Source organism: Lepus europaeus, chromosome 6 (genome assembly GCF_033115175.1).
Source record: "Lepus europaeus isolate LE1 chromosome 6, mLepTim1.pri, whole genome shotgun sequence".
NCBI classification, from domain to species: domain Eukaryota; kingdom Metazoa; phylum Chordata; class Mammalia; order Lagomorpha; family Leporidae; genus Lepus; species Lepus europaeus.
The window spans coordinates 11,673,941-11,699,640 of NC_084832.1; the positions used below are offsets into that span (position 1 = coordinate 11,673,941).

General features: G+C 42.3%; 1 protein-coding gene across 2 annotated transcripts in view; it reads left to right on the plus strand.

The window, feature by feature from the left end:
- NALCN (sodium leak channel, non-selective) overlaps positions 1 to 25,700 on the plus strand; it is a 375,909-nt gene that overhangs the window by 239,565 nt on the left and 110,644 nt on the right. For both annotated transcript variants that reach the window (XM_062193965.1, XM_062193966.1), the window contains exon 15: positions 20,783 to 20,857. In XM_062193965.1, coding sequence (XP_062049949.1) covers positions 20,783 to 20,857 — 75 coding nt within the window. The remainder of the gene's footprint in view (positions 1 to 20,782; positions 20,858 to 25,700) is intronic.

Here is a 25,700-nt window from a genome sequence, read left to right on the forward strand (position 1 = left end):
AATAAAAAATAAATAAATAAATAAATAAATAAATAAATAAAGAGAGAGGTCTTCTATCTGCTTGTTTACTTCCCAGATGGCCACAATGGCCAAAGCTGTACCTATCCGAAGCCAGGAGCTTCTTTTGGATCTAACACAAGGGCGCAGGGGGCCAATGACTTCAGCTATCTTCTGCTTTCTCAGGCCATAGCAGAGAGCTGGATCATAAGTGAAGCAGCTGGGACTCCAACATGTGCCCATATGGGATGCTGGCACTGCAGGTGGTGGCTTTACCCTCTATGCCAAAGCGCCGGCCCCTTAGGCAGTGTTTTATCACTCCGATTTGTCTATGATGTTTTTTGATATTATAGTTTGATGTTCCAGAATCACCCGATGTGAAATATTAAAAATGCAGTAAAACTGCTAGAGGTGGTTTATGGGCCAACATGTACATACATGCCTAATGTAGCAGGCCAGTGTTCCATACACATGATATGGCCTTGGCACCTGAAAAATGTTAACAATTAAAAATCTCAAAGCCAGGGATGGGCATTGTGGTGCAGTAGGTTAAGCCACCACTTGCCTGGTTTGAGTCCCTGCTACTCCGCTTCCAATCCCGATTCCTGCCAGTGCATCCTGGAGGGCAGCAAATGATGGCTTAAATGCTTGGGCCCCTGCCACCCATGGACGAGATGGATGGAGTTGTGGCTCTTGACCTAAGCCTGGCCCAGGCGTGGGTATTGCAGGCATTTGGAGAGTGAAGCCACAGACAGAAGATATGTTCTGGTTCTGTTTCTCTTTCTCTCTCTCTCTCTCTCTCTCTCTCTCTCTCTCCCCCTCTCTGTCTGCTTTTCAGGTAGATTTACATAAATGTTTTTAAAATTTTAATCCTTAAGTCTAACTTTAGGCTTGATTTTACTGTAGGATGACGATTTCTTTAAATTGTATGTTTCTTTAAAAAACACAAAGCATTTTAGCCCAGATTAGGGGAGTGGAGTCAGGAGGCAAGCTCTGATTGGTCTTCCATCCCCACTGACCAGCAGCACCGCACTGCCTGGTGAGCCTCTGATTGAGTCTTCTCAGGGACAGGCAGGTGCCAAGCAGAAAAGAAAAAAGGAAGTTTGGCTGCAGCTTGTTCTGGAATAAAGCACAGCAGGCCATTTCATCACTCCTGGGGGCACCAATTTGTCAGCCCACAAGGAAAATCAAGCTTGAGTGTACGGCAAATGCATATTCATAACCATTATCTATTGTCTCTTTAAAATCTCTCTCTTCTCCAGGTATGTAGTCTGTGTTTCTGGCCTGGCTTACTGCAGTTTGCAGTACGCTTGTTCAATTCTTCTCCCCCCCCTCCACCCCCCACCACTTTTGCCAGTGATTTGGGGATAAGGACTATGGAAGATTTAACCAGCTGAGAGACTCCATGCTTTTTCTTCATGCTCTTTCCTTCATTATTGTTTCAAAGGAAAGCTCGGTGCTGTGAATACTGAAAAGAGAGAAAATGTAATTAAGCGTTCATTGTGGATAGTCTTTTTGTTACCTTTGAAGTGTTGAAATTAACACAGCAATCTCCTGATTTTGCCTTGGGAGCAGGAGCTAGCTGAGAATAGTCATATTTTGCTGACAGTAATGGGCATTCCAAAGTGTAAATTAAATATGTTACAAAATTCATTTAAAAGTGCAATTGTGTTGAAGGGATCCCATGTTACATTGCTCTGATTACACTTGACTTTTTGTTGACCCATATAAAAAATGAAATTGTTTGATACTACAGGCTGCAAGATGGCTTAGGATAGTGGGATTACAAATGTTAAAAAAAGAAAAAATAAGATTGATCAGATTCCTGCTGTGCTGCATTTGTATACTTGAAAATAATTTTAAAAATAGAAATTACTAGCAAAGTTCATAGTAGCAAAAAAAGATTAAAGGTGATATTTTAGTGAAGGTGAGCTTTCAACTAAAGGGCCATCCCTAAGCTATGTATATGGAAAAGAAAATAGTGAAACTAAATGTTATGAAAAGAAATGGAAAAGAAAATGGGAAGTTGAGGTGGTGACTCTGTGCAGGTTAGAATGCAAAACAGACTATGTTGTCACAATGATAGAAACTCTCATCCAGGAAAATCCAGTAATAACAAGGCCATGCTCTTGCAAAACCAGAAGTGGTCCCTTTGAGCAGTCTGAAATGCTCTAATCCCAAAGCAGGTCTTAGGCAGAGAGAAGGCAGAGCAGATGGTTGAGGACGTCGCTACGCTTGTGAACACCGCCCCTTCAGTCCTTGATTGAATTCCACCGACATTCATTCTGGAAGTATGAAGAGTATGCCTGTGGTGGACAAGCTTATAAAATCAAAACACAGCAAATACCTAGTAAGCCCTTAGCTCAGCTGAGTCCAGGCTTTCTCAAGACAGCGGGCAAAGTGGGAGGAGGAAAAGGGCAGATGGAAGAAGAGAAGCCTCCTACGGGAGCCGTGGGACCCATACACCACCCACCAGGCAGGAGCCTCAGGGAACCCGGAAAGTGGCAGCCAACGGGAAGGTGAGACTCACGTCAACGATAATGCACCAACGTCACCCATAAATGTTCAAAGAGAGAGATTTCTCAGAGACCTGATGACGTGGCATTTCCCACACCAAACGCACTGACAATGCTAGAAGTAGCTTGCAAATGTGCATTGTCATCTGAGGAACAGAGTATGGGGTGTATGAGACACTTTGTTATTCCCCACCTCTTCATGAAATCGCTGACTGCTGATGGCTAGGTATTGATCCCAAAGTAGAGGGGGTGGAGCTGTGGAGGACTTGGTAGAAAGGTTGCTGTGTTGCATGTCAACATCCTCACGTGCTCTGACCTGTTCAAAGTGGTCAGTAGTCCAAGCAGGAAGAAGCAGGGTATACAAGGAAAAACTTCCTGGAAAATGGAAGTAAAAATGTATTTTGGTGCAAAAATCTTTAAAATCCACGCATCGTTTTCTCGCACTGTGCATGCTCCATGAACTTTTTGAAGGCCTTTGTTATACGTGAATCCCTTTTGGCAAAGTGTTGCGCAAAATGCCTATCTCCATGCTAAAAGTCTACACATGCTTGAGCTGAGGGCAAGAGGAGATGAAGGGGGTGACATGAACATTTCCCCTGATAGAAATAGTGAGGTAGTACATTGTGCCATCTTATAAATTGAAATACTATGTAAATCTAAGGCAGCAGTTGTTTCATTTAGGGCTGGCCTAGTGTGACAGTGAAAGTGATTCAAGTACATGAGGAAACTGGCGATTCAGTGTGGCAAGGCCCTGTTAAAATTGCTTGTTGTACCAAGCACATCTTTATGTAATCCTGTGAACCCCACAAAATAGCTCTGGAAAACCTTTGGGCTCAGCACCTGTGGTGCCTACAGTAGGTTTGCACCAACTAAAAGTAGGAGGCAGACACTGGTGAGGCTCGGATGATGAATGAGTGTTACTTCAGCTTCCTGTAAGAACAGAGCAAGCAAGAGCATCCAGCAAACTGAGTGTGGGCTTTGCTTTCGGACTTGGTCTTTGTAACCCACACCTAGGACATTTGGTGCTGGCCTGCTCCATAAGTCCGATCACACACAGCATTGAGTTTATAAGAAAATGATGGAACATTAGCAATGTAAATAAAATATGCTGGGGGCCAAACTGCCAGCCTTCCTCCCTCCTATTTCCTGAACACAGTGGCCACTGTGACCTTCTGAACCACGAAGTTCTCACCTCCTGCCGTCAGCTGAGACCTACCTGTGGCTCCTGGATGTTTCCTGCCAGTTCTGAGACAAGAGACAGTCACAGCTCCCTCACTTTGAGTTCCGGGCCATACCTGTCATGGTGCCCCCCATGCTGGGGACACGGGACAAGAACCAACCAAAATCCATGTCCAGAAAGAGCTTTTTTTTTTTTTTAATAAACTTTTATTTAATGAATATAAACTTCCAAAGTACAGCTTATGGGTTACAATGGCTTCCCCCCTCCCATAACTTCCCTCCCGCCCGCAACCCTCCCCTTTCCCGCTCCCTTTCCTCTTCCATTCGCATAAAGATTCATTTTCAATTCTCTTTATATATAGAAGATCAGTTTAGTATATATTAGGTAAAGATTTCAACAGTTTGCCCATCTAGCAACATAAAGTGAAAAAACTACCATTGGAGTACTAATTATAGCATTAAATAACGATGTACAGCACATTAAAGACAGAGATCCTACGTAATATTTTTTAAAATTGATTAATTTTCTATGCCATTTCCAATTTAACACCAGGTTGTTTTTTTTCATTTCCAATTCTCTTTATATACAGAAGAACAATTCAGTATATAATTAGTAAAGACCTCAACAGTTTGTACCCACACAGAAACACAAAGTGTAAAAATACTGTTTCAGTACTAGTTATAGCATCACTTCACATTAGACAACACATTAAGGACAGATCCCACATGGGGTGTAAGTACACAGTGACTCCTGTTGCTGATTTAACAATTTGACACTCCTGTTCATGGCGTCAGTAATCTCCCTAGGCTCTAGTCATGAGTTGCCAGGGCTATGGAAGCCTTTAGAGTTCGCTGACTTTGATCTTATTCCTATAGGGTCATAGTCAAAGTGGAAGTTCTCTCCTCCCTTCAGAGAAAGGGACCTCCTTCTTTGATGGCCCCGTTCTTTCCACTGGGATCTCACAAAGATCATTCATTTAGGTCTTTTTTTTTTTTCCATGATATCTTGGCTTTCCATGCCTACTATACTTTCATGGGCTCTTCAGCCAGATCTGAATGCCTTAAGGGCTGATTCTGAGGCCAGAGTGTTGTTTAGGACATCTGCCATCCTATGAGTCTGCTGTGTATCCCACTTCCCATGCTGGATCTTTCTCTCCCTTTTTGATTCTATCAGTTAGTATTAGCAGACACTTGTCTTGTTTGTGTGATCCCTCTGATTCTTAGACCTATCAGAGCCATCAATTGTGAGCTGAAATTGATCACTTGGACTAGTGCTATGGCATTGGTACATGCCACCTTGATGGGATTGTGTTGGAATCTCCTGGCACATTTCTAACTCCACCATTTGCGGCAAGTCCGATTGAGCATGTCCCAAATTGTACATCTCCTCTCTCTCTTTTTCCCACTCTTCTATTTAACAGGGATCACTTTTCAGTTAAAATTTAAACACCTAAGAATAATTGTGTGTTAATTACAGAGTTCAACCACTAGTACTAGAACAACAACAACAACAACAACAAATACTAAAAAGGATAAAGTATTACATTGTACATCTAGAGTCAGGACAAAAGCTGATCAGGTCATTGTTTCTTATAGTGTCCATTACACTTCACAGGTTTCCCCTTTGGCGCTCAGTTGTCACCGATCAGGGAAAACAAATGATATTTGTCTCTTTGGGACTGGCTTAATTCACTCAGCATGATGTTTTCCAGATTGCTCCATCTTGTTGCAAATGACCGGGTTTCATTGTTTCTTACTGCTGTATAGTATTCTATGGAGTACATGTCCCATAATTTCTTTATCCAGTCTACTGTTGATGGGCATTTGGGTTGGTTCCAGGTCTTAGCTATTGTGAATTGAGCTGCAATAAACATTAATGTGCAGATGGCTTTTTTATTAGCCAAATTAGTTTCCTTTGGGTAAATTCCAAGGAGTGGGATGGCTGGGTTGTATGGTAGGGTTATGTTCAGGTTTCTGAGGAATCTCCAGACTGACTTCCATAGTGGCTTAACCAGTTTGCATTCCCACCAACAGTGGGTTAGTGTCCCTTTTTCCCCACATCCTCTCCAGCATCTGTTGTTGGTAGATTTCTGAATGTGACCCATTCTCACCGGGGTGAGATGGAACCTCATTGTGGTTTTGATTTGCATTTCCCTGATTGCTAGTGATCTTGAACATTGTTTCATGTGTCTGTTGGCCATTTGGATTTCCTCTTTCGAAAAATGTCTATTGAGGTCCTTGGCCCATCTCTTAAGTGGGTTGTTTGTTTTGTTGTTGTGGAGTTTCTTGATTTCTTTGTAGATTCTGATTATCAATCCTTTATCTGTAGTATAGTTTGCAAATATTTTTTCCCATTCTGTTGGTTGCCTCTTCACTTTCCTGACTGTTTCTTTTGAAGTACAGAAACTTCTCAATTTGATGCAATCCCAAATGTTAATTTTGGTTTTGACTGCCTGTGCTGCTGGAGTATTTTCCAAGAAGTCTTTGCCTGTGCCTATATCTTGCAGGGTTTCTCCAATGCTCTCTAATAATTTTATGGTTTCAGGTCATAGATTTAAGTCTTTAATCCATGTTGAGTGAATTTTTGTGTAAGGTGATAGGTATGGGTCTTGCTTCAAGCTTCTGCACGTGGAAATCCAATTTTCCCAGCACCATTTATTGAATAGACTGTCCTTATTCCAGGGATTAGGTTTGGATCTTTGGTCAAATATAAGTTGGCTGTAGATGTTTGGATTGATTTCTGGTGTTTCTATTCTGTTCCATTGGTCTATCCATCTGTTTCTGTACCAGTACCATGCTGTTTTGATAACAACTGCCCTGTAGTATGTCCTGAAATCTGGTATTGTGATGCCTCCGGCTTTGTTTTTGTTGTACAGGATTGCTTTGGCTATTCGAGGTCTTCTGTGTCTCCATATGAATTTCAGCATCATTTTTTCCAGATCTGAGAAGAAGGTCTTTGGTGTCTTGATTGGTATTGCATTGAATGTATAAATTGCTTTTGGGAGAATAGACATTTTGATGATATTGATTCTTCCAATCCATGAGCATGGAAGATTTCTCCATTTTTTGGTATCCTCTTCTATTTCTTTCTTTAAGGTTTTGTAGTTTTCATCGTGGAGATCTTTAACGTCTTTGGTTAAGTTTATTCCAAGGTATTTGATTGTTTTTGTAGCTATTGTGAATGGGATTGATTTTAGAAGTTCTTCCTCAGCTGTGGCATTGCCTGTGTATACAAAGGCTGTTGATTTTTGTGCATTGATTTTATATCCTGCTACTTTGCCAAACTCTTCGATGAGTTCCAGCAGCCTCTTAGTAGAGTTCTTTGGGTCCCCTAAATAAAGAATCATATCATCTGCAAAGAGGGATAGTTTGAGTTCTTCCTTCCCAATTTGTATCCCTTTAATTTCTTTTTCTTGCCTAATAGCTCTGGCTAAGACTTCCAGAACTATATTGAATAGCAGTGGTGAGAGTGGGCATCCCTGTCTGGTACCAGATCTCAGCGTAAATGCTTCCAACTTTTCTCCATTCAATAGGATGTTGGCCGTGGGTTTTTCATATATTGCTTTGATTGTATTGAGGAATGTTCCTTCCATACCCAGTTTGCTTAGAGTTTTCATCATGAAAGGGTGTTGTATTTTATCAAATGCTTTCTCTGCGTCTATTGAGAGAATCATATGGTTTTTCTTCTGCAGTCTGTTAATGTAGTGTATTACGTTGATTGTTTTGCGAATGTTGAACCATCCCTGCATACCAGGGATAAATCCCACTTGGTCTGGGTGGATGATCTTTCTGATGTGTTGTTGCATTCTATTGGCCAGAGTTTTATTGAGTATTTTTGCATCTATGTTCATCAGGGATATTGGTCTGTAATTCTCTTTCAATGTTGCATCTTTTTCTGGCTTAGGAATTAAGGTGATGGTGGCTTCATAGAAAGAATTTGGGAGGATTCCCTCTTTTTCGATTGCTCTGAATAGTTTGAGAAGAATTGGAGTTAGTTCTTCTCTAAATGTCTGGTAGAACTCAGCGGTGAATCCATCTGGCCCTGGGCTTTTCTTTGTTGGGAGGGCCTTTATTACTGTTTCAATTTCTGTGTCAGTTATTGGTCTGTTTAGGTTTTCTATGTCTTCCTGGCTCAATTTAGGTAGGTTGTATGTGTCCAAGAATCTGTCCATTTCTGATAGATTTCCCTGTTTGCTGGCATACAAGTCCTTGTAGTAATTTCTGGTGAATCTTTTTATTTCTGTGGCGTCTGTTATTACGTTTCCCTTTTCATCTCTGATCCTATTGATTTGGGTCTTTTCTCTTCTTTTTTTAGTTAGTTGGGCCAATGGGGTGTCGATTTTGTTTATTTTTTCAAAAAACCAGCTCCTCGTTTGGCTGATTTTTTGTAATGTTTTTTTGGATTCAATCCTGTTGATTTCTTCTTTGATTTTAATTATTTCTCTTCTCCTACTGGGTTTGGGTTTGGTTTGCTGCAGATTTTCTAGATCCTTGAGATGACTTGAAAGCTCATCTATTTGGTGCCTTTCCAATTTCTTGATGTAGGCACCTATTGATATAAACTTTCCTCTTAACACTGCTTTTGTTGTATCCCATAGGTTTTGGTATGTTGTGCTGTTATCCTCATTTACTTCCAGAAAATTTTTGATTTCTCTTTTAATTTCTTCTATGACCCATTGTTCATTCAGGAGCATGTTGTTCAATCTCCATGTGTTTGCACGTGCTCTAGGGATTCCTGAGTTGCTAATTTCCAATTTCATTCCTTTGTGGTCTGAGAAGTTGCATGGTATGATTCTAATTCTCTTGAGTTTGCTGAGACTTGCTTTATGGCCTAGTATGTGGTCAATCCTAGAGAAGGTTCCATGAACTGCTGAGAAGAATGTAAAGTCCTTAGATGTAGGATGAAATGTTCTGTAGATATCTGTTAGATCCATTTGGGCTATAGTGTCATTTAAATCTACTGTCTCCTTGTTGATCTTTTGTCCTGTTGATCTGTCTATCTCTGAGAGTGGAGTATTGAAGTCCCCCAGTACTATTGTATTGGGGTCTAAGTCTCCCTTTAAGTCCCTTAACAAGTCTTTTAAATAAGCTGGTGCCCTGTAATTAGGTGCATATACATTGATAATCGTTATATCTTCCTGTTGAATGGATCCCTTAATCATTAAATAGTGCCCCTCTTTGTCTCTCCTAACAGTTTTTGTGGTAAAGTTTATGTTGTCCGATATTAAGATGGCTATGCCCGCTCTTTTTTCATTTCTGTTGGCATGGTATATCTTTTTCCAGCCTTTCACTTTCAGCCTGTATGGATCATTGTTGGATAGATGAGTTTCTTGTAAGCAGCAAAAAGATGGGTTTTGTTCCTTAACCCACTCAGCCAATCGGTGTCTTTTAACTGGACAGTTCAGGCCATTAACATTCAATGTGACTATTGAGAAGGAGTAACTTTGCCCTGCCATTTGCCAAAGATATTTTCTAATATATGGTTTGAGATTCCTGTGATCTTTTGCTGTGAGGTTTCCTTCCTTTACCTTCTTTCATATTGGTGACCGTGTTTCTGTGTTTCTGTATGTAACACATCTTTAAGCATCTTTTGCAGGGCTGGACAAGTGGCGACATATTCTTTCAATTTCTGTTTGCTGTGAAAGGTCTTTATATCACCTTAATTCATAAATGAGAGCTTTGCAGGATATAATATTCTGGGCTGGCAGTTTTTCTCTCTTAGTACCTGGGCTATGTCTCGCCATTCTCTCCTAGCTTGTAGGGTTTCTGAAGAGAAGTCAGCTGTGAGTCTAATTGGAGATCCTCTGATAGTCATCTGGCGTTTCTCTCTTGCACATTTTAGGATCTTTTCTTTATGTTTCACTGTGGTGAGTTTGATTATGATGTGTCGTGGTGAGAATCTCTTTTGGTCATGTTTATTAGGGGTTCTATGAGCTTCCTGTACTAGGATGTCTCTTTCCTTCTCCAAACCTGGGAAATTTTCTGCTAGTATCTCACTAAAAAGGCCTTCTAATCCTTTCTCCCTCTCCATGCCTTCAGGTACTCCTAGAACCCGAATGTTGGGTTTTTTAATAGTATCCTGTAGATTCCTGACAGTATTTTTTAGATTTCTGATTTCTTCTTCTTTTCTTTGATTTGACTGTTTCCTTTCCTGTTCTCTGTCTTCTAATTCCGATATTCTCTCTTCTGCTTCACCCATTCTGTTTTTCAGGCTTTCTAATGTGTTTGTCATTTGATCTATTGAGTTCTTCATTTCATTATGGTTTCTTGTCACTATCACAGTTTCCTGTTCTACTAGTTGTTTCATTTCATTTTGATTCCTCCTTAATATTTCATTTTCATGAGAGAGATTTTCTATCTTGTCCATTAAGGATTTCTGTAGTTCAAGAATTTGTTTTTGAGAACTTGTTAATGTTCTTATCAATTTTTTGAGATCCGCTTCTTGCATTTCCTCTATCTCTTCATCTTCATAATCTTGGATTGGGGGCTCTAGTTCATTTGGGGGCATCATAGTGTCTACCTTGCTCTTGTTACCTCGGCTTCTACATTTGTTGTTTGGCATGTTGGAGATAATTTATGTTTGTTTGTTTGTTTGTTTTTTTGCTGTGGTGTTTTTTTTTCTCGTTATACTATGCCTCTAAGTGGGCTGTCTGCTTTGATGGATCCTTAGAGGCTGTGGTGGGTGTGGCCAGAGAGCTCTGCTTGATTCTTCAGGTTTAAGGTTGTGCAAAAAGTGATTCACCTTGCTCCTTGCTGGATCTCTCTCTCTCTCTCTCTCTCTCTCTCTCTCTCTCTCTCTCTATTTTTTTTTTTTTTGACTCAGTTGGGAAGTAATTCCGAATGGCTGAGTGGAATTGAAGGTAGTTGAAATCTGGCCTCTGTGAGTATTCGTTTGAACTACCCCCGGGACCACACACAGAGTTTATGCAGCCCTCAATGTGTTCTCCAGTTTCGCCTTAGACCCAAAGTTACTTAGTTTGTGTACTCATTGCCGCTTTACATATGTAAAATGGTGCCTACTCTCTGTTTTGCTCAAGTAGAGGGAGGGGCCTCTGCCTTTACCCACTAATGTCTCGCGTTTCTGGGGCTTTTGTCTTACCTCCCGTTGGTTCCCGCGCTGGGGAGATTCTGTGGCTCGTCTCCCGCAGTTGGTTTTCCACGCGGTGGGCTCCTTGTTGGTCCTCTGTGTCACATCCACTAGATCTGGAAGCGTTTCCTCTGCAGTTTTTTTCTTGAGTCTTTTCCTGAGGCCTTGCCTCAGCTGGGGATCCACGGCTCCACCTGGCGCTTCTCCTGTGATCTTCCTCTCTAGGCGCTGTCGCCTAGGGCGAGCCGGGCCACAGGATCGCTGCCGCCGCCGCTGTAGTGCCTGCGCGCGCTCCCCGGGACTGGGACCGCGGAGAGAGGCGCTCGGGACGCCACCACCGCCTCCGCGGCAGAGCTGCAGGCGGAGGCGGGAGGAGGAGAGTTTCTGAGGCTTTTGTCTTACTTCTGGTTCCCGCGCTGGCGAGATTCTGCGGCTCAGGTCCCGTGGCGGGTTTCCACGTGGTGGGCTCTCTGTAGGTCCTCTGTGTTACATCCACTAGATCCGGAAGCTTTTCCTCTGCAGTTTTTTTCTTGAGTCTTTTCCTGAGGCTGCAGTAATTCCACTTTTATGAAACTTTATTTTCACAGACTATTGGCGCACGTCTTCACTATCCGCCATCTTGGCTCCGCCCTCCAGAAAGAGCTTTAGGAGGAGTCTCAGGCTTAGCATGCATTTTTTTTTTTTAATTTATTAGACAGGTAGAGTTACTGACAGTGAGAGAGAGAGAGAAAGGGCTTCCTTCCATTGGTTCACTCCCCAAATGGCTGCTATGGCTGGCACAGTGCCGATCCGAAGCCAGGAGCCAGGTGCTTCTTTCTGGTCTCCCACGCGGGTGCAGGGGCCCAAGTACTCGGGCCATCTTCCACTGCCTTCCCGGGCCACAGCAGAGAGCTGAACTGGAAGAGGAGCAACCAGGACTAGAACCCGGCACCCATATGGGATGCCAATGCCGCAGGCGGAGGATTAACCAAGTGAGCCATGGCACCGGCCCCCACATGCATTTTTAACTAGTTTATTTTAAATGATTTGTTTCTGCCACCCTATTGTCATGCTGACCATGAAACTTCAACATTTAAGATATGTGTTGAAAGAAATTAAACCCAATGCTTGTTTAAGCACACCTTAAACTTTCTGTTACTTTATTCTTAAATTAGCTAACACTCCCCTCATTCCCAACACCCACGCAGCCCTTTTGATCTCAGTTCTCTGAGACTGGGGGCTGCCTGGTGCCAAGGTCACCAGCGTATTCTGCAGCAAAGCAAAGATCTCCCTTTCACAGTCTTTCCCCATCCATGGAAGAGAACCAAGCTTGACCTGTGTGATGAGGAGAAAGCACAGAGCATCCCATGGTGAGCTCTGCTTTGTGCTGGGAGGGTGGCTTTTTTCTCAGTTCTTCAGGAAGAATGCTTAAAACCCAGTGTTTGTTTTTCAAACAAGGCAAGAAAATATAATAACCTTTTGTCAAGCTGCATGTCATACTGGAGTTACTGTCTTAAACGGTCACATTGCATGCCTTAAAAATGAAAACAGGGTTATTGAAAAACCTAACGGACAAGAGCTAATGCCATCACACTGGCGACTATTGAGGCTTCCCTCTCGGATCTCCGGTCCTCTCTCTCTGGCACTCGGGCTGACCTCTGCAGCCTGCTCCCTGGAAGCCAAGCTCTGGCCAGTCTCTACTGTACCCCAAACAAGCAACATGTTCCCAGGCCACAGGGATGCCTCTCCCAGTCCTCTGCCTGTCACATCCTCCTGCTGCAGGCATCTTGATCTGATGGCATGTCCTTGAGGTCTGGTCAGCCTCTTGCAGTCTCTACTAAGCAGCGTCCAGAAGCTGCCCCTGACCCAGGTGGGCTCTCAGAGCTCTAAATTCTTAGGCAGCACAGATCAAAATGTGTGTTGCACTAATAGGCTTGAGGTTTCGGTTGTCCGTCTTCCCCCTTGGGTGGCTGCCCTACTCATGTCTGTTCCAGTTTTCCTTTCTGTTCTGCTTTCTGAGAGGGACTTGAGGGATGAGTGTTCCCATGGGAGGCAGCAGCCGTGTGTGTGGACATCCCAAAACATGGCCTCAGCTCTTGTCTGAATGTGAGGGGGAGCGAGCCTTGTGAGGGGCCTCACGTGGACAGGGATCAGCTGGACAGAGGTGTGTAGCTGCCTCAGAGGTCTGGGGAGAGAAAGGGCCTGATAGCTCCCCAAAGTCCACAGCTCCCTCACTTCCTAACAGACTGGTAGAACTCCCAAACTGCCCTGCGAGCTGTGAGCTGGCATGTCTGGGGTAGGAACAACAACCCAAGCCAAAGTCAAGAACATAATGGGTTGAGCAGGAGCCCCAAAAATCTATGTCTGTGTCTTAACCCCTGCAATGTGTGACTGTGACCTTAATGGGCAAAAGGGACTTTGCAGATGTCAGTGAAGGAGCATGTGATGGGCTCATCATTAGGGTGGACCCTAAAATTCTGTGACACGTGCCCTGCTAAGAGATTTTGTAAAGATGGAGTCAGAGACTGGAGATGAGCAGGCCTTGGCCCAGTGCCCAGCATCGCTGCATCGCTAACAGGGCCCCTGAGGGGGTGGGACTTGGCTTGTGATTGGGGTCTTTGTGGATTACAGAGGCAAGCATCTGACACTTAAGATTTCCGTTTCCTTCTGAGTCCTTAATTGCTCATCTCTATTGTTAAAAACTCAAAGCCACATCTATGAGATCCTTCTGCGGGGTCTGGGGACCATCTTGTAATTTTTGGAGTTTGTGACGGATATCTGGAACTGACTGGGACACAAAGCGGGAATTTAAATACAGCCATCCCTCTGGGGAATTGGGATCTGTATTATCATCACTGCCTCTGTAAGGCGGGACATAAATAGAGCAGGATTTTCATTGGGTTCTTTGGTAACCTCTTAGATCTTCTCATAATTAACCTGTTTATGGCTGTTCTCATCCATAGCCTCCAGCAGGCATGAGATCATGTGGTCTTGGGCCTGTAGCCCGGGGTCCCGAGGTTGGTAAGTCCAATCCGGGTTAGGGTTGACTCTGGGGACAGCTCAGGCTGCCTCTGGGGGTCTGTCTGGGGCCTGGCGGTGCATCTCTTCTGCATGCCACTCAGTCTGGCTAAGGTCTGATAGAGAGCAGGGCACAGAGACCCTAACTGGACCTTCCAGCCACCTCCTTCAAGGGGAGAGGGGTTTTGGTTGCATGGTTCATGACCGAGTGAGAGGAGGAGATAGGGTTAGGGGAGGAGGTGAGGTGAGAGGGGTAGGATAGCAGGAGGAGGCAGGGTGGGATCCAGTGGAGGATTAGGGGGGTCAGAGAGGAGTCCAGAAATTGAGGCTCCAGAATTCCTTGGGATGGGGGTTCGGGTGGGGATCACCAATAGGGTCAGGGTCAAGAGCAGATGAGACAAGGGAGGGAATGGCAACGGGGCGGAAGATGTACAGTGAATGTTTTCTTCTCTGGGGAGAGCTGGGTAAAGAGAATCCAGTGTGGAAGAGGTGGAATGGCAGCATCTGCCCCCGCTGCCGGGGTGGAGTGGGCGAGGAGGGGGCGCGAGACAGAGGTAAGGGCGGAGTGAGCAAAGGGGCAGGTACCTGGGGTGCCGGCTTCTCAGGTGGGGAGAGAGAAGGGAGGGGTGAGGAGGTAGAAGGTTTAAGGGAGGGATCCAAGCCTTCTTCCTCTGAGAACATGGAGTGAGGAAAACTGACCCCGAGGAGGAAGAAAGCTTGGACATAAGAGAGTTCTGACCATTTCCCCTTTCTCTGTGTAAAATGTCGCAGAGAATTTGGAAATTAAAAGTGCCGACTTCTGGCCACTTTGAGCCACTGTTTAATTTATATTGAGGCCAGATTTTAGTGCAGAGGTTAATGAGTCACTCCCGTTTTATCTCTCCCTTTAGGCCTAGCTTGTGCAAGCGTTTTAAGAGGCAGGCCAAGGGGGAGTTAGGTGAAATGTGAGAAATGTTGGAACCCATGAATTAGGCAAAATACAGCCTGAGGGAAGGGGTCCTTTACACAGGCAATGCCCAGGAAAGGGTTATTCCGAGAACCGAAGTTCTGAGTCCTCCTAAGGGGAGAGAGCGAGAAATCCCGAGCTTAGACCAGCATCCTGGTTCTAAGTGAGGGAAACCGACCCAACACTCCAGGACCTACCGGGGGATGAACCAGTCCTGAGCATTGCCCCAGCGTGCTGGAGGCGACAGAGGCCTCTCTTACCAGTCCAGTGAGTCGAGAATGAGATCCGATGTTGTGTGCAGCAATGAGATCCTGCAAAAGGCTCTGGCTGTTTATTCCTTGGGAAATGAGAAGTGCAAGCAGGAGTGAGGGGCATCTCGCAGGGCCACTTGGGTCAGTAGGGACAAAGGTGATTGTAGGAAAGAGAGGTAAGGGATGGGAAGAAGAGGCAGCAAAAAGTGGAAGGAGTTTAGGAAAGAGTTCAGAGGAAGGGTGAGTGAGCGCAGCTCTGACCCAGAGAATGCGGCTGGTTTGGACAAGATGCTGATTCCTCACTCCCCTCCTCCCATGGGGCACCATAAATGTTAGGAAAAGAGGTGCAGAATAGAGAAGAAGCAGTGTACGAATTTACAGCCAGACTGAATTTATTCAGAGAAAATAAATTCGCAGAGGTGGTGACCAATTGCCACTGTGCATATTGATAGAAAACATTGCAGAAGGCCTTGGGCCTTTTTGTATTTTAGGAGGGCAAGTGATGGGGGTGGGGGTAGGGGGTGGCAGGCAGAGGTGAATTGCTGGAACTGGCCGGGATCTGGGGAGCCTAGAAAAGAATGCAGGGTGGGTATGAAGGCAATAGGGTGTGAGACCCAGTTGAGATTCAAGGGCAAGGAATACATTCCAATGTCTATCGATCTTTCGGGCGGTGAGCAAGAATGGCTGGGGCTTACGTCTTTGTTCCATCACAGTTTATAAAGGGCACTGAAATTCACTAGTAGTTGCCATATAGCTCACCACGGGCAGAGCCTGTTTGCTAACCCAGGGCTCTTTGTCCAAGCACAGTGCTCTTTCCTACCAGCCTACCCATCTGTGTCTGGTGAACCCAACTCAGCTTCCTAGAGGTTAGTGCCCAGTTATATTTGGAGTCCTAACCATGCAGTTCCTGGTACATCAATGGAGCCCAATCATTTATTTGTCAAATTGAAGTAGGCAGGCATACAGGTTAAATTGATTAGGTTTGTGAGCTGGAAGACCACGCCTTCGCCACGCCCCTGTGTGACTTCATCCCCCTATCTGGCCACACCTTCTTCCCTTTTCCCTGGCCTCTTTCCAGGAGGGCCTTGCCGTAGCCCAGCGCCTCCAGGGCACGTGGCTTCCAGGCCTGGATGCTCCGCCACGTGGCTGGTTCCTGGTGCTCAGTATGAACCCCTGTTTACCTCTCTCTTTCAAATAAAGCTCTCACTCTTCTATGCATCTTTCTCACTAAATACAAGCTTAAAACGTACCATGCTGCCTCATTTATCTGTGCTGGTATTTAGAATTCTTTTCTAAATATTAGGCAAGAACCCTCTCAGGCTTATTAATATTGGGGATTTATTAATATGCTCATGGTGAAATCATATGGCACCCCAAATTCTGGTAGCACATGTGGCACCCCAGATAGCATTTCTGGGGAACTTTAAAGGGCCACATTTCAGTATAGATTTTAGGGGGTCATGTCCGATTTCAAAATTAAATATCATAACCTCACTGTCCTTATGTAGCCTGCCATCTGACTAGTGTTAGAGAAATAATTAAAAATGAAACCTCCTGCCAACCCATAAAGATAGAAGAGAAAGAAAATAATTTTTATGGTTAAATAAGCACTAACCAGACTACAATGCACATTGCATGAGACTTTCTAACCAGGCTACAAAGAAAGAAGTCCTGCCCTGTTAGAGTGACGCATTCCACACCTGTTCTCAGGTAAAAGTAACTAGTCCTCAAGTGAGCAGACGTGACAGCACCTTTTGTTAAATACAGTTCATCCTAAATTCGCCTGGCAATTGCCACGGTCATCTGTGGCAGCTGATTGTCTTTATCCAAAGGAAAATAAAACTCAAACCTCCAAGACAGGTGGGTAGTTCTGATATCGGAAATGACCCCCTTAAATCTATATGAAATAAGCCCCTTAACGTTTCCCAGAAGTGCCATGTGGAATGCCACATATGTTACTGGAATTTGGGGTGCCATACGCTATCACCATATGCTTATTAATAAATCCCCAATATTAATAAGCCCGAGATGGTTCCTGCCTAATATTTAGAGAAGAATTCTAAATACTGGCATCAGTAAACAAGGCAGCATGGTACATTTTAAGCTTTTATTCAGTGAGAGAAATCATAGGAGAGTGAGAGTTTTATCTAAGAGACAGAGGTAAATCTGGGTTCATACCAAGCACCAGGAACCAGCCACGTGGAAGAGAATCTAGGCCAGGAAGCCTAGGGCCGGTGGCCCGAAGGCCACGCACTCTGGGAGCGCAGGGCTACAGCAAGCCCCTCCTGGCAAGAGACCAGGAAACAGAAGAGAAGGGGCTGGACACACCATGTCCCAGGCTTTTAACCCACTTCCAAAGGGGAGTGGTTAATTAACCTGACTGGCTGGTGGGCACTCAGATGTGGCCAGGTAGGGGCATGAAGTCACACAGGGGCGTGGTGAAGGTATCAGGGCGTGAGGTCACCAGGGGCGTGGTGAAGGCGTGGTCTTCCAGTTCACAAACCTAATCAATTTTAACCTATATGCCCGCCTACTTCAGTTCTACCTGTGTGTAGGTTGAGCTCTCACCTTCCCACCCAGAAGAGGAGGAAGTTGGAGCTACCACCTCCATGTTTGCATTTCAAAGACCAAGCCCCCAGGCCCTGAAGGAAAACATTTCTGAATTGAGAAACTGCTGGGAGGCTTAGTTGGCTTTTTAAAAAGATTTAAACACATCTAATACATCTTGGAGGGAAAAAGAATTTATAATTACATATTTTCTAAAGAAAGTACTCTGAAAAAGGGAAATGGTCTCTTCTTGTTTCTATATCAAGGACTTTGTTTGTTTGTTTGTTTGATTAAATGTGTGTGTGCACTTTTCCGGGAGAGAAAGAGGAAACCTGATTAAATTAGAACACAAAGCAGGATCTGCTCAAGGGCCAATGAGTGGGACCAGAGGCGTAGGAAAACCCCTGATGTCCAGAGTCTCAGGTGGGCAAATTGAGACTTGGGTTGAGGAAGTGTTATGGAATGATGAAGGCAATCTCGGTTCCTGTCTCACATCAGAGAAGAATGTCCACATGGACAGGGACAGTGAGCAATGTGAGATTTATTGAAGTGAGACACCTCCTGCCGCAGCAGTCTGGAGGGTGGCTTCCAGGAAGGAGTTGCCCAGGAAGCCTGTGGGTGCTGGCTCTTTTACACACAGAAGTGGATAGCTAGGCTTAACCAATCAGGCAGGAGGAGAATAACAACTAACACCCAATCCCAAGGCAGAGAGTACCTATCAGAGGACTGTTATTAGTAATCCTGTCTAGCCTATTCTCATGATAAAGCTAAGTGTTGCAAAAGGCCACTGGGAAGAAGGAAGCACTTTATCCGCTCTTAAAGGGACTCTGCACCTTTTCTCATTCCTGACCAAACTGCCTATTAGCCTGTCTGACTCCTCATCCACTGTTACTTTGTAACATCAAGTTCATGGGAAAGAGGCCAAACTTGAACTATGAGGTGTCCAGTTTAGAACAATGTCTGCATAAGCCAGATGCCAGAGGTGTAGCAAAAATGGTGTTGTCCAGAAAAGTCTCTGGTCTAGACTACTCTGTATCTTCTTTAAGTTCTGGGCAGATGCCAAAGGATGTGACTATTAAAAAGAAGAGTGTTCCCAAGCCAAGCATTTCCTGTTACTATTTTAATAATATTTAGAGCCTTTTTTCCCTCTTGTCCTGGTCTCATTAAAATTGGAGAAGAGCAGACAGTAACTTCTGCATAGTAATTATCTTGCTAGTACTTGAGAGTCAGAGCTAACCTGTCTCAACTTTCTCACCTTCATACTTCACCATCTAATACTAACAACTGCAAGTAAGTGGTTAAGAGGGAAATAGAAAGAAAGAATATACGTTAAGAATGAAAAGGACAACAATCAAATGAATTTAAGAGTTCAGGGAGAAGAAGGACTGGAAATTAATTTTTACTGTTTTCTTGTTGCTTCTCTCAATTTACCTGTTCTAAAAAAAGCATAACTTTTTTTTTCTCCTTAATTTGGGAAATGTCATGAAATACTAAAATGTGGGAGGGGGCAGGGAGGAGGCAGGAGGAAGACATTATTCTGCTACAGAAAAATAACCACCATTAACACTTCTAAAATACAGGCTTTTAGCATTTTCTCCATTCCTTTTTATGCATAATTGAACTATATAGACTCTTATTTGATAGTGTAATGTCTTATTTGATAGTATAATGTAAGCATTTTTCAGTACTGTAAAACTCATGAGTGGATAGTCATCTGTTGTTTTGCAACAAATTGCATGCATGTATGAAGCTTACCAGCGAGTAAATAATCATCCAACTTAATTCCTGTGAGTCGAAAATCTGAGACAGACTTGGCTGGTGTTTCCAGTTCAGTGTCTCATGAGGCTGCAGCCAAGATGGGGCCTTGAGGAGCCGTTGTGGTGGTGTCACAGGTAACGCTGCCGCCTGTGATGCCAGCATCCCATATGGGCACCGATTTGTGACCTGGCTGCTCCACTTCCGATCCAGCTCCTGGGAAAACAGTGGCAGATGGGCCCAGTGATTGGGCCCCTGCTCCCCATGTGAGAGACCTGGCTCCTGGCTTTGATCTCATCCAGACTTGGCCACTGCAGCAATGTGGGGCGTGAACCAATGGATAAATCTCTCTCTCGTTAATCCTACTTTTCAAATTAATACATAAATCTTTAAAAAATAAAAATACAGTGGCCTGGGCTGCAGTCACTTAAGAAAGGTATAGTGCAGCTGAAGCATCCACTTCCGAGGTAGGTCACTTACAGGCTATGGCAGGTGGCCTCAGTCCATTGTCATACGGGCTTCTCTGCAGGGCTGCTTGAGTCTCCTCGCAACATGGCACCTGACTTCTGCCAGAGCAGGTGACCCAAGAGAGAGTAAGATGAAAGCCACAGTGTCTTGTGTTGCCTCTTAAGCCACATGCAGTCATTTCTGTAACCTCCTAGTTACATAGGACAGCAATATTCAGTGTGGAAGGGGCCTACACAGGACTGGGATCACCAGAGACCAAGAGAAATGCTGGCGACCCTCTTAGAGGCTTGCTACCACAAGCTTTCTTTTCTTTAATATGTATTTTAAGGCAGAATGACAGGGAGAGACAGATCCACCGGTTTATTCGCTAAGTGGCTGCAACAGTCATGGCTGGAGCAGGCTGGAGCAGGCTGGAGCCGGAAGCCTGGAATGCCATCAGGGCCTCCTTCCTGGGTGGAAGGGGCCCAAGTGTGTGGGCCATCATCTGCTGCCTTCCCAGGTGCGTTGACAGGAAGCTGCATAAGAAGCAGAGCAGCTTAGCCAGATGCACTACAACACCAGCCCCCCACAATGGGAGTTCTTAGTGGTTGCAGGAATCTTGTCACGTTGCTCTCTGTAACTATATTCCTGGCTTATGCAGGTTGGTTATTGTTTCCAGAATTCACTGTTACAAATAACCCTCGACCAAGCACCTTTGTATATTAAACTTTTCATCAATACTTCACATTACTTCCTTACAACGTGGTATCAGAAGTGAGATTGTTGAGTTAAAACAACTTTTAGTTTCCTTTTTATATTATCTTCAAAAAGCAAATTACCATTTTTATATTGCTCATTTCAGTTAATATATCATTTTCCTTTTATATGCTCTGGTAAATGCCTTAGCTATCTAGACATTGATTAATCACTGAATGTTTACTTTTCATAAAATGAATTCTCTCTCTAATATAAGTTGGGTAGATACTCTGTGTCAAATAATAATGTTTTAATACTTATGGCGTATGGGTTTTTTCATTGTTGTTTAACCATTTTGTTGTAGATCCTCCTGAGTTTGTTTGTTGCTGTAATTTTGGACAACTTAGAACTTGATGAAGATCTAAAGAAGCTAAAACAAGTAAGTAACATTGGATTTTTTTAAACCTGCATTTTAAAAAATAAGAGCAAAATGTGCTTATAGGAAATATTGAGTTTGAGCTTCAAAGTAAAAATAATAGAACTTAATAAGACAATATGAGTTGCCAGAATAGTATTCTTTTAGCTATCATCTAATATAAACAAGAGAAATGTTCTATTGCTCTATGAATAATCCTAGAGATAGTTTTATGTTACTGAATACAAATGAGATTGGCATAACAGTATATTGGATTTGGAGATCATTTTTTTGCCATTAAATGAATGTTGTTGGCAATTAAATGCTTAGGGCCAGATTGCCATTTTGCCTAATTGTGTGTCATACTCTTTTTTGGTTTTTGTTTTTTTGTTTTGTTTTGTTTTGTTTTTTTTTTGACAGGCAGAGTTAGACAATGAGAGAGAGAGAGACAGAGAGAAAGGTCTTCTTTCTGTTGGTTCACCCCCCAAGTAGCCGCTATGGCCGGCGCACTGCACTGATCTGAAGCCAGGAGCCAGGTGTTCCCTCCTGGTTTCCCATGCAGGTGCAGGGCCCAAGCACTTGGGCCATCCTCCACTGCACTCCTGGGCCACAGCAGAGAGCTGGACTGGAAGAGTAGCAATCAGGACAGAATCCGGCGCCCCAACCAGGACTAGAACCCAGGGGTGCTGGTGCCACAGGTGGAGGATTAGCTTATTGAGCCGCGGCGCCGGCTTCATACTCTTGATCCTTGATATAAACGCATTCAACATTAACTTACCTGACCTCTAAGTGCTGAAAGAGAATTTAGTCTGGATGCCCATTGTGATTGTAAGCCATTAGATAAAATAAATGATCAGATGTGTGCCCAGTGAAGTATGAAGACAGAATGGCTCCCAGGGCAGTGATGACTCTCCCCCCAGAATGGAAATGGACATGGGGGAAGGTTGTATTTTTAATGAAAGAAACAACGCAGGCCGGCTCACCATGCCCTAGTTGCTCAAACCTTTGGCTCTTTCAAAGATTCTGGTCTCTATGATAAGTAGAGTTGGTGTGGGAAGGGAACACTCCTTAGACATTGCAAGGGTAGTTGGGATGTTAGCAGATAGAAATGAGGCTCTACAAGAATTCTGTCTGGAATCCATATGAAGGCCCTAAACATACAGAATTTTCAATAGTTGTCTATATTTTAATAAAAAATAGAACCTATTGAATTTTTTATATTTGTTTTTAGATATCTAATGGTCACTTGAGACATTTCATTTTATTATTATTTTCTCCAAAGCCTATGCATTTAACCAAGGATACTAATAAGGAAAAAAAGTATTTAATATAAAGGTTCTAATGATGAGAAACTAAGACAGATTTTGAGTTCTTTAATGTCTTGCAGCTACACAAAGAGGTATCTGGTGGGTGGAGATGGTTTCTTCCAGATCTTTTTACTTTGTGTTGGAAAAAAATGGATTCTTCAAACCAGAGTTAGGAGTGCTTTGATGGCATAAATTCATTGTAGGAAAAAACATGTGGTATGTGGGTTCAGATTTGAAATTCATCAATAGTAAAATTAGACATCACCAATACAAATCTTTTGGTGTGTATCCATATTAAATCATACTTGACAAATCTATATACATGTGGATTTTCCTTTATACCATATTCATTATGCATTGAATTTGAATATCATCTGATAGAGTACATTAAAATATATACTCTACACATAAAATGAAAATATTCTATTGTTTCTGTGTGCCACTGTCAGATTCATTATGGTTGCCAAGTAAAATGCTATGCAATTCCAACCCATATTTGTAAAATAGTTTTTTTTTAAGAAATCAGAAAAATAAATTTATATGTAGCAATTTTTTTCAAATTCATGAAATCAAACATGAAAATATTTCCAAGTGTTTTTTTCAATATTTTAATTTATTTTTATATAAAAAATGTATACATATAACTTTATAAAAAATTTTTTTGGTTTGTCTAAGGATCTATCTAAGGATCACTTTAGGTTTCATTTAATTTTTATCAAGTAAAAAGCTTAGGACTTGACTTGGATCTAACTTATTTTCTGGACTATAAAGTGTTAATAAAGTACATGGTGCTTTGAGTATATCATTAACTATAAATTGTTTTCATTTAATCACTTGCTAGATATTAGTGATGCTTTGTTTTTGGAAATTCTGTACATGAGAATTGATTATCCAATTGTACTAACCTGCATTTTTGAGTGTCGTCTTTGAATATTTAGAAAGACTTCAGCACTGACAACTCCAATCACACATACAGCAGCAATTTCATTTTCATTAGTACTTTTCACATCGTTCTTTATTCGTGATTGGACTGAAACTGCCTACCTGTTAAATTCATCTATCAATTTCACACTTGAAATTTGTTGGAGCACGTATTGTTATACAAAGCTAAAATATTCCTAGTTTATGTTATTTTATTTTAATATAAGAATGTTTTTCTCTAGTTATTAGTAACTGATGTACCTGGTTTCCTTAACTCCAGTGAACTTTACCTAGAGGTAGGGTTCATTTACCTAGTTCTCAGAACATGCACACACCAACACATACACATTTGCATGCAATTTCATACATACATGTGTATGAACTTCCATTAAAAATGATACCTGAATTAATTGTTTATTTGCTTTCCATATACCAATCCAACCTTTAAGATTTAAATACATATCCTCTATTTTTATTGTTCCCAGATAGAGAATAGAATAGAGGAAATATAAGGGGGAAAAAGAATTTAGTTTTCCTGAAATTTCAAGCTCTAAGAAGCTCTAAGTATTCCAAATTCGGTCTTCATTCAGATCAAACATTTATTTGCCTTATACTCATTTCTGTCAACAAGTGTATAGGGTATTATGGCTACCAGTAATACTGTTGAATACTTCCTCATGCAAGGCACTTTATACCTTTTTTTTATTAACAAGTATACCTTATTTTATTACATGCCACCTACTGTCTAGACTCTGTGGATTCAAAGATGAATAAGATAATTTTTCTTGATGAGTTTATACTAGCATACACTTTTTAAATTTATTTTTTAATTTATTAAGGAATACAAATTTCATAAGTATGGCTTTAGGAATATACTTACTCTTCCCATCATACCAGCCCTCCCACCCACACTCTTACCCCTTCTCCCTCTCCCATTGCCAGTCACATTCTCCATTAAGATTCAATTTCAATTAACTTTGTAAACAGAAGAATAACTCTATGCTAAATAAAGATTTTAAGAATTTGCACACACACACAAAAGAAAGAAACTAAGAACTAGTTTTACAGTTAACTCTAAATACAATTCATTGAGGACAGAGATCCTGCATGGGGAGTTTAGTGCACAGTGACTCCTATTTAATTTAACAATTAACACTCATGTATGATGCCAGTGAACAGCCAAGGCTCTTGACATGAGCTGCCTGGGCTATGGGAGTCTATTGAGTCTACAAACTCTGTCAGTGTTTGGACAAGGCCATAAGCAAAGTGGAAGTTCTCTCCTCCCTTTAGAGAAAAATACATCCTTCTTTGAGGACCACTTTTTCTACTGGGATCTCTTTCACAGAGATCCTTCATGTAGAATATTTTTTGCCACAGTGTCTTGGTTTTCCATGCCTGAAATGCTCTCACAGGCTTTTCAGGCAGACAGGAAGTCTTAAGGGCTGATTCTGAGGTCAGAGTGTTATTGGAAGCGATTGTCATTCTATGAGTCTGCTTCTCATGTTGGACATAATCTCATTTTTAAATCTATCTATTGTTATTGCCAGGCACTTGATCCTTGTTATATGACCTCTTTAACACTTAATCCTATCTATATGCTCACCTTAACCCTTAATATGATCACTTTAACAATTAAGATGGCATTTTTGCCATCAAGCTTAATGGGATTTAGAGTTCCATGATAATTTTCTAAACTGTACCCTTAGAAGTAAGTCCATAGGAATGTATGAAGAACTATACAGCTTTACAGTTATAAACTTCCTCCTCCCTCTCTTATTCCTACTCTTATTTTTTATAGAGATCTATTTTCAATTGAATTTATACACATATGATTAATTCTATGGATAAAGACTTCAACAAAGAGTATGCAGAAAAAAAAGATAAAGAAAATGAAACTGTTACTTAACAGTCAAGACAAGGGTAGCTCAAATCACCCCTTTTCAAAGTGTCAATTTCACTACTACAGATTTCATTTTAAGTGCTCTATTAGTTCTCACAGATTAAGGAGAACATAAAGTATTTGTCCCTTTGGGACTTGCTTATTTCACTAAGTATGGTGTTTTCCAGATTCCTCCATTTTGTTGCAAATAACCGGATTTCATTTTCTTTTTGCTGCTGTGTAGTATTCCATATAGTGCATATCCCATAATGTCTTTATCCAGTTCAGTTGATGGGCATTTAGGTTGATTCCATGTCTTAGCTTTGTGAATTGAGCTACAATAAATCTGAAGGTACAAATAGCTCTTTTATTTGCCAATTTAATTTCCCTTGGGTAAACTCCAAGGAGAGAGATGGCTGGCTCATATGGTAGGTCTATATTAAGATTTCTGAGGTATTTCCAAACTGTCTTCCAGAGTGGCTTTAACAGTCTACGATCCCACCAACAGTGAATTAGGGTAACTTTTTCCCCAGATCTTGCCAGCATTTATTGTTTGTTGATTTCTGTATGTAAGCCATTCTAATAGGGGTGAGGTGAAATCTCATTGTGGTTTTGATTTGCATTTCTCTGACAACTAGTGATCCTAAACATTTTTTCATGTGTCTGTTGGCCATTTGGATTTCCTCTTTTGAAAAATGTCTGTTTAAGACCTTAGCCCATCTGTTAACTGGGTTGTTTGTTTTGTTGTGGAATTTCTTGA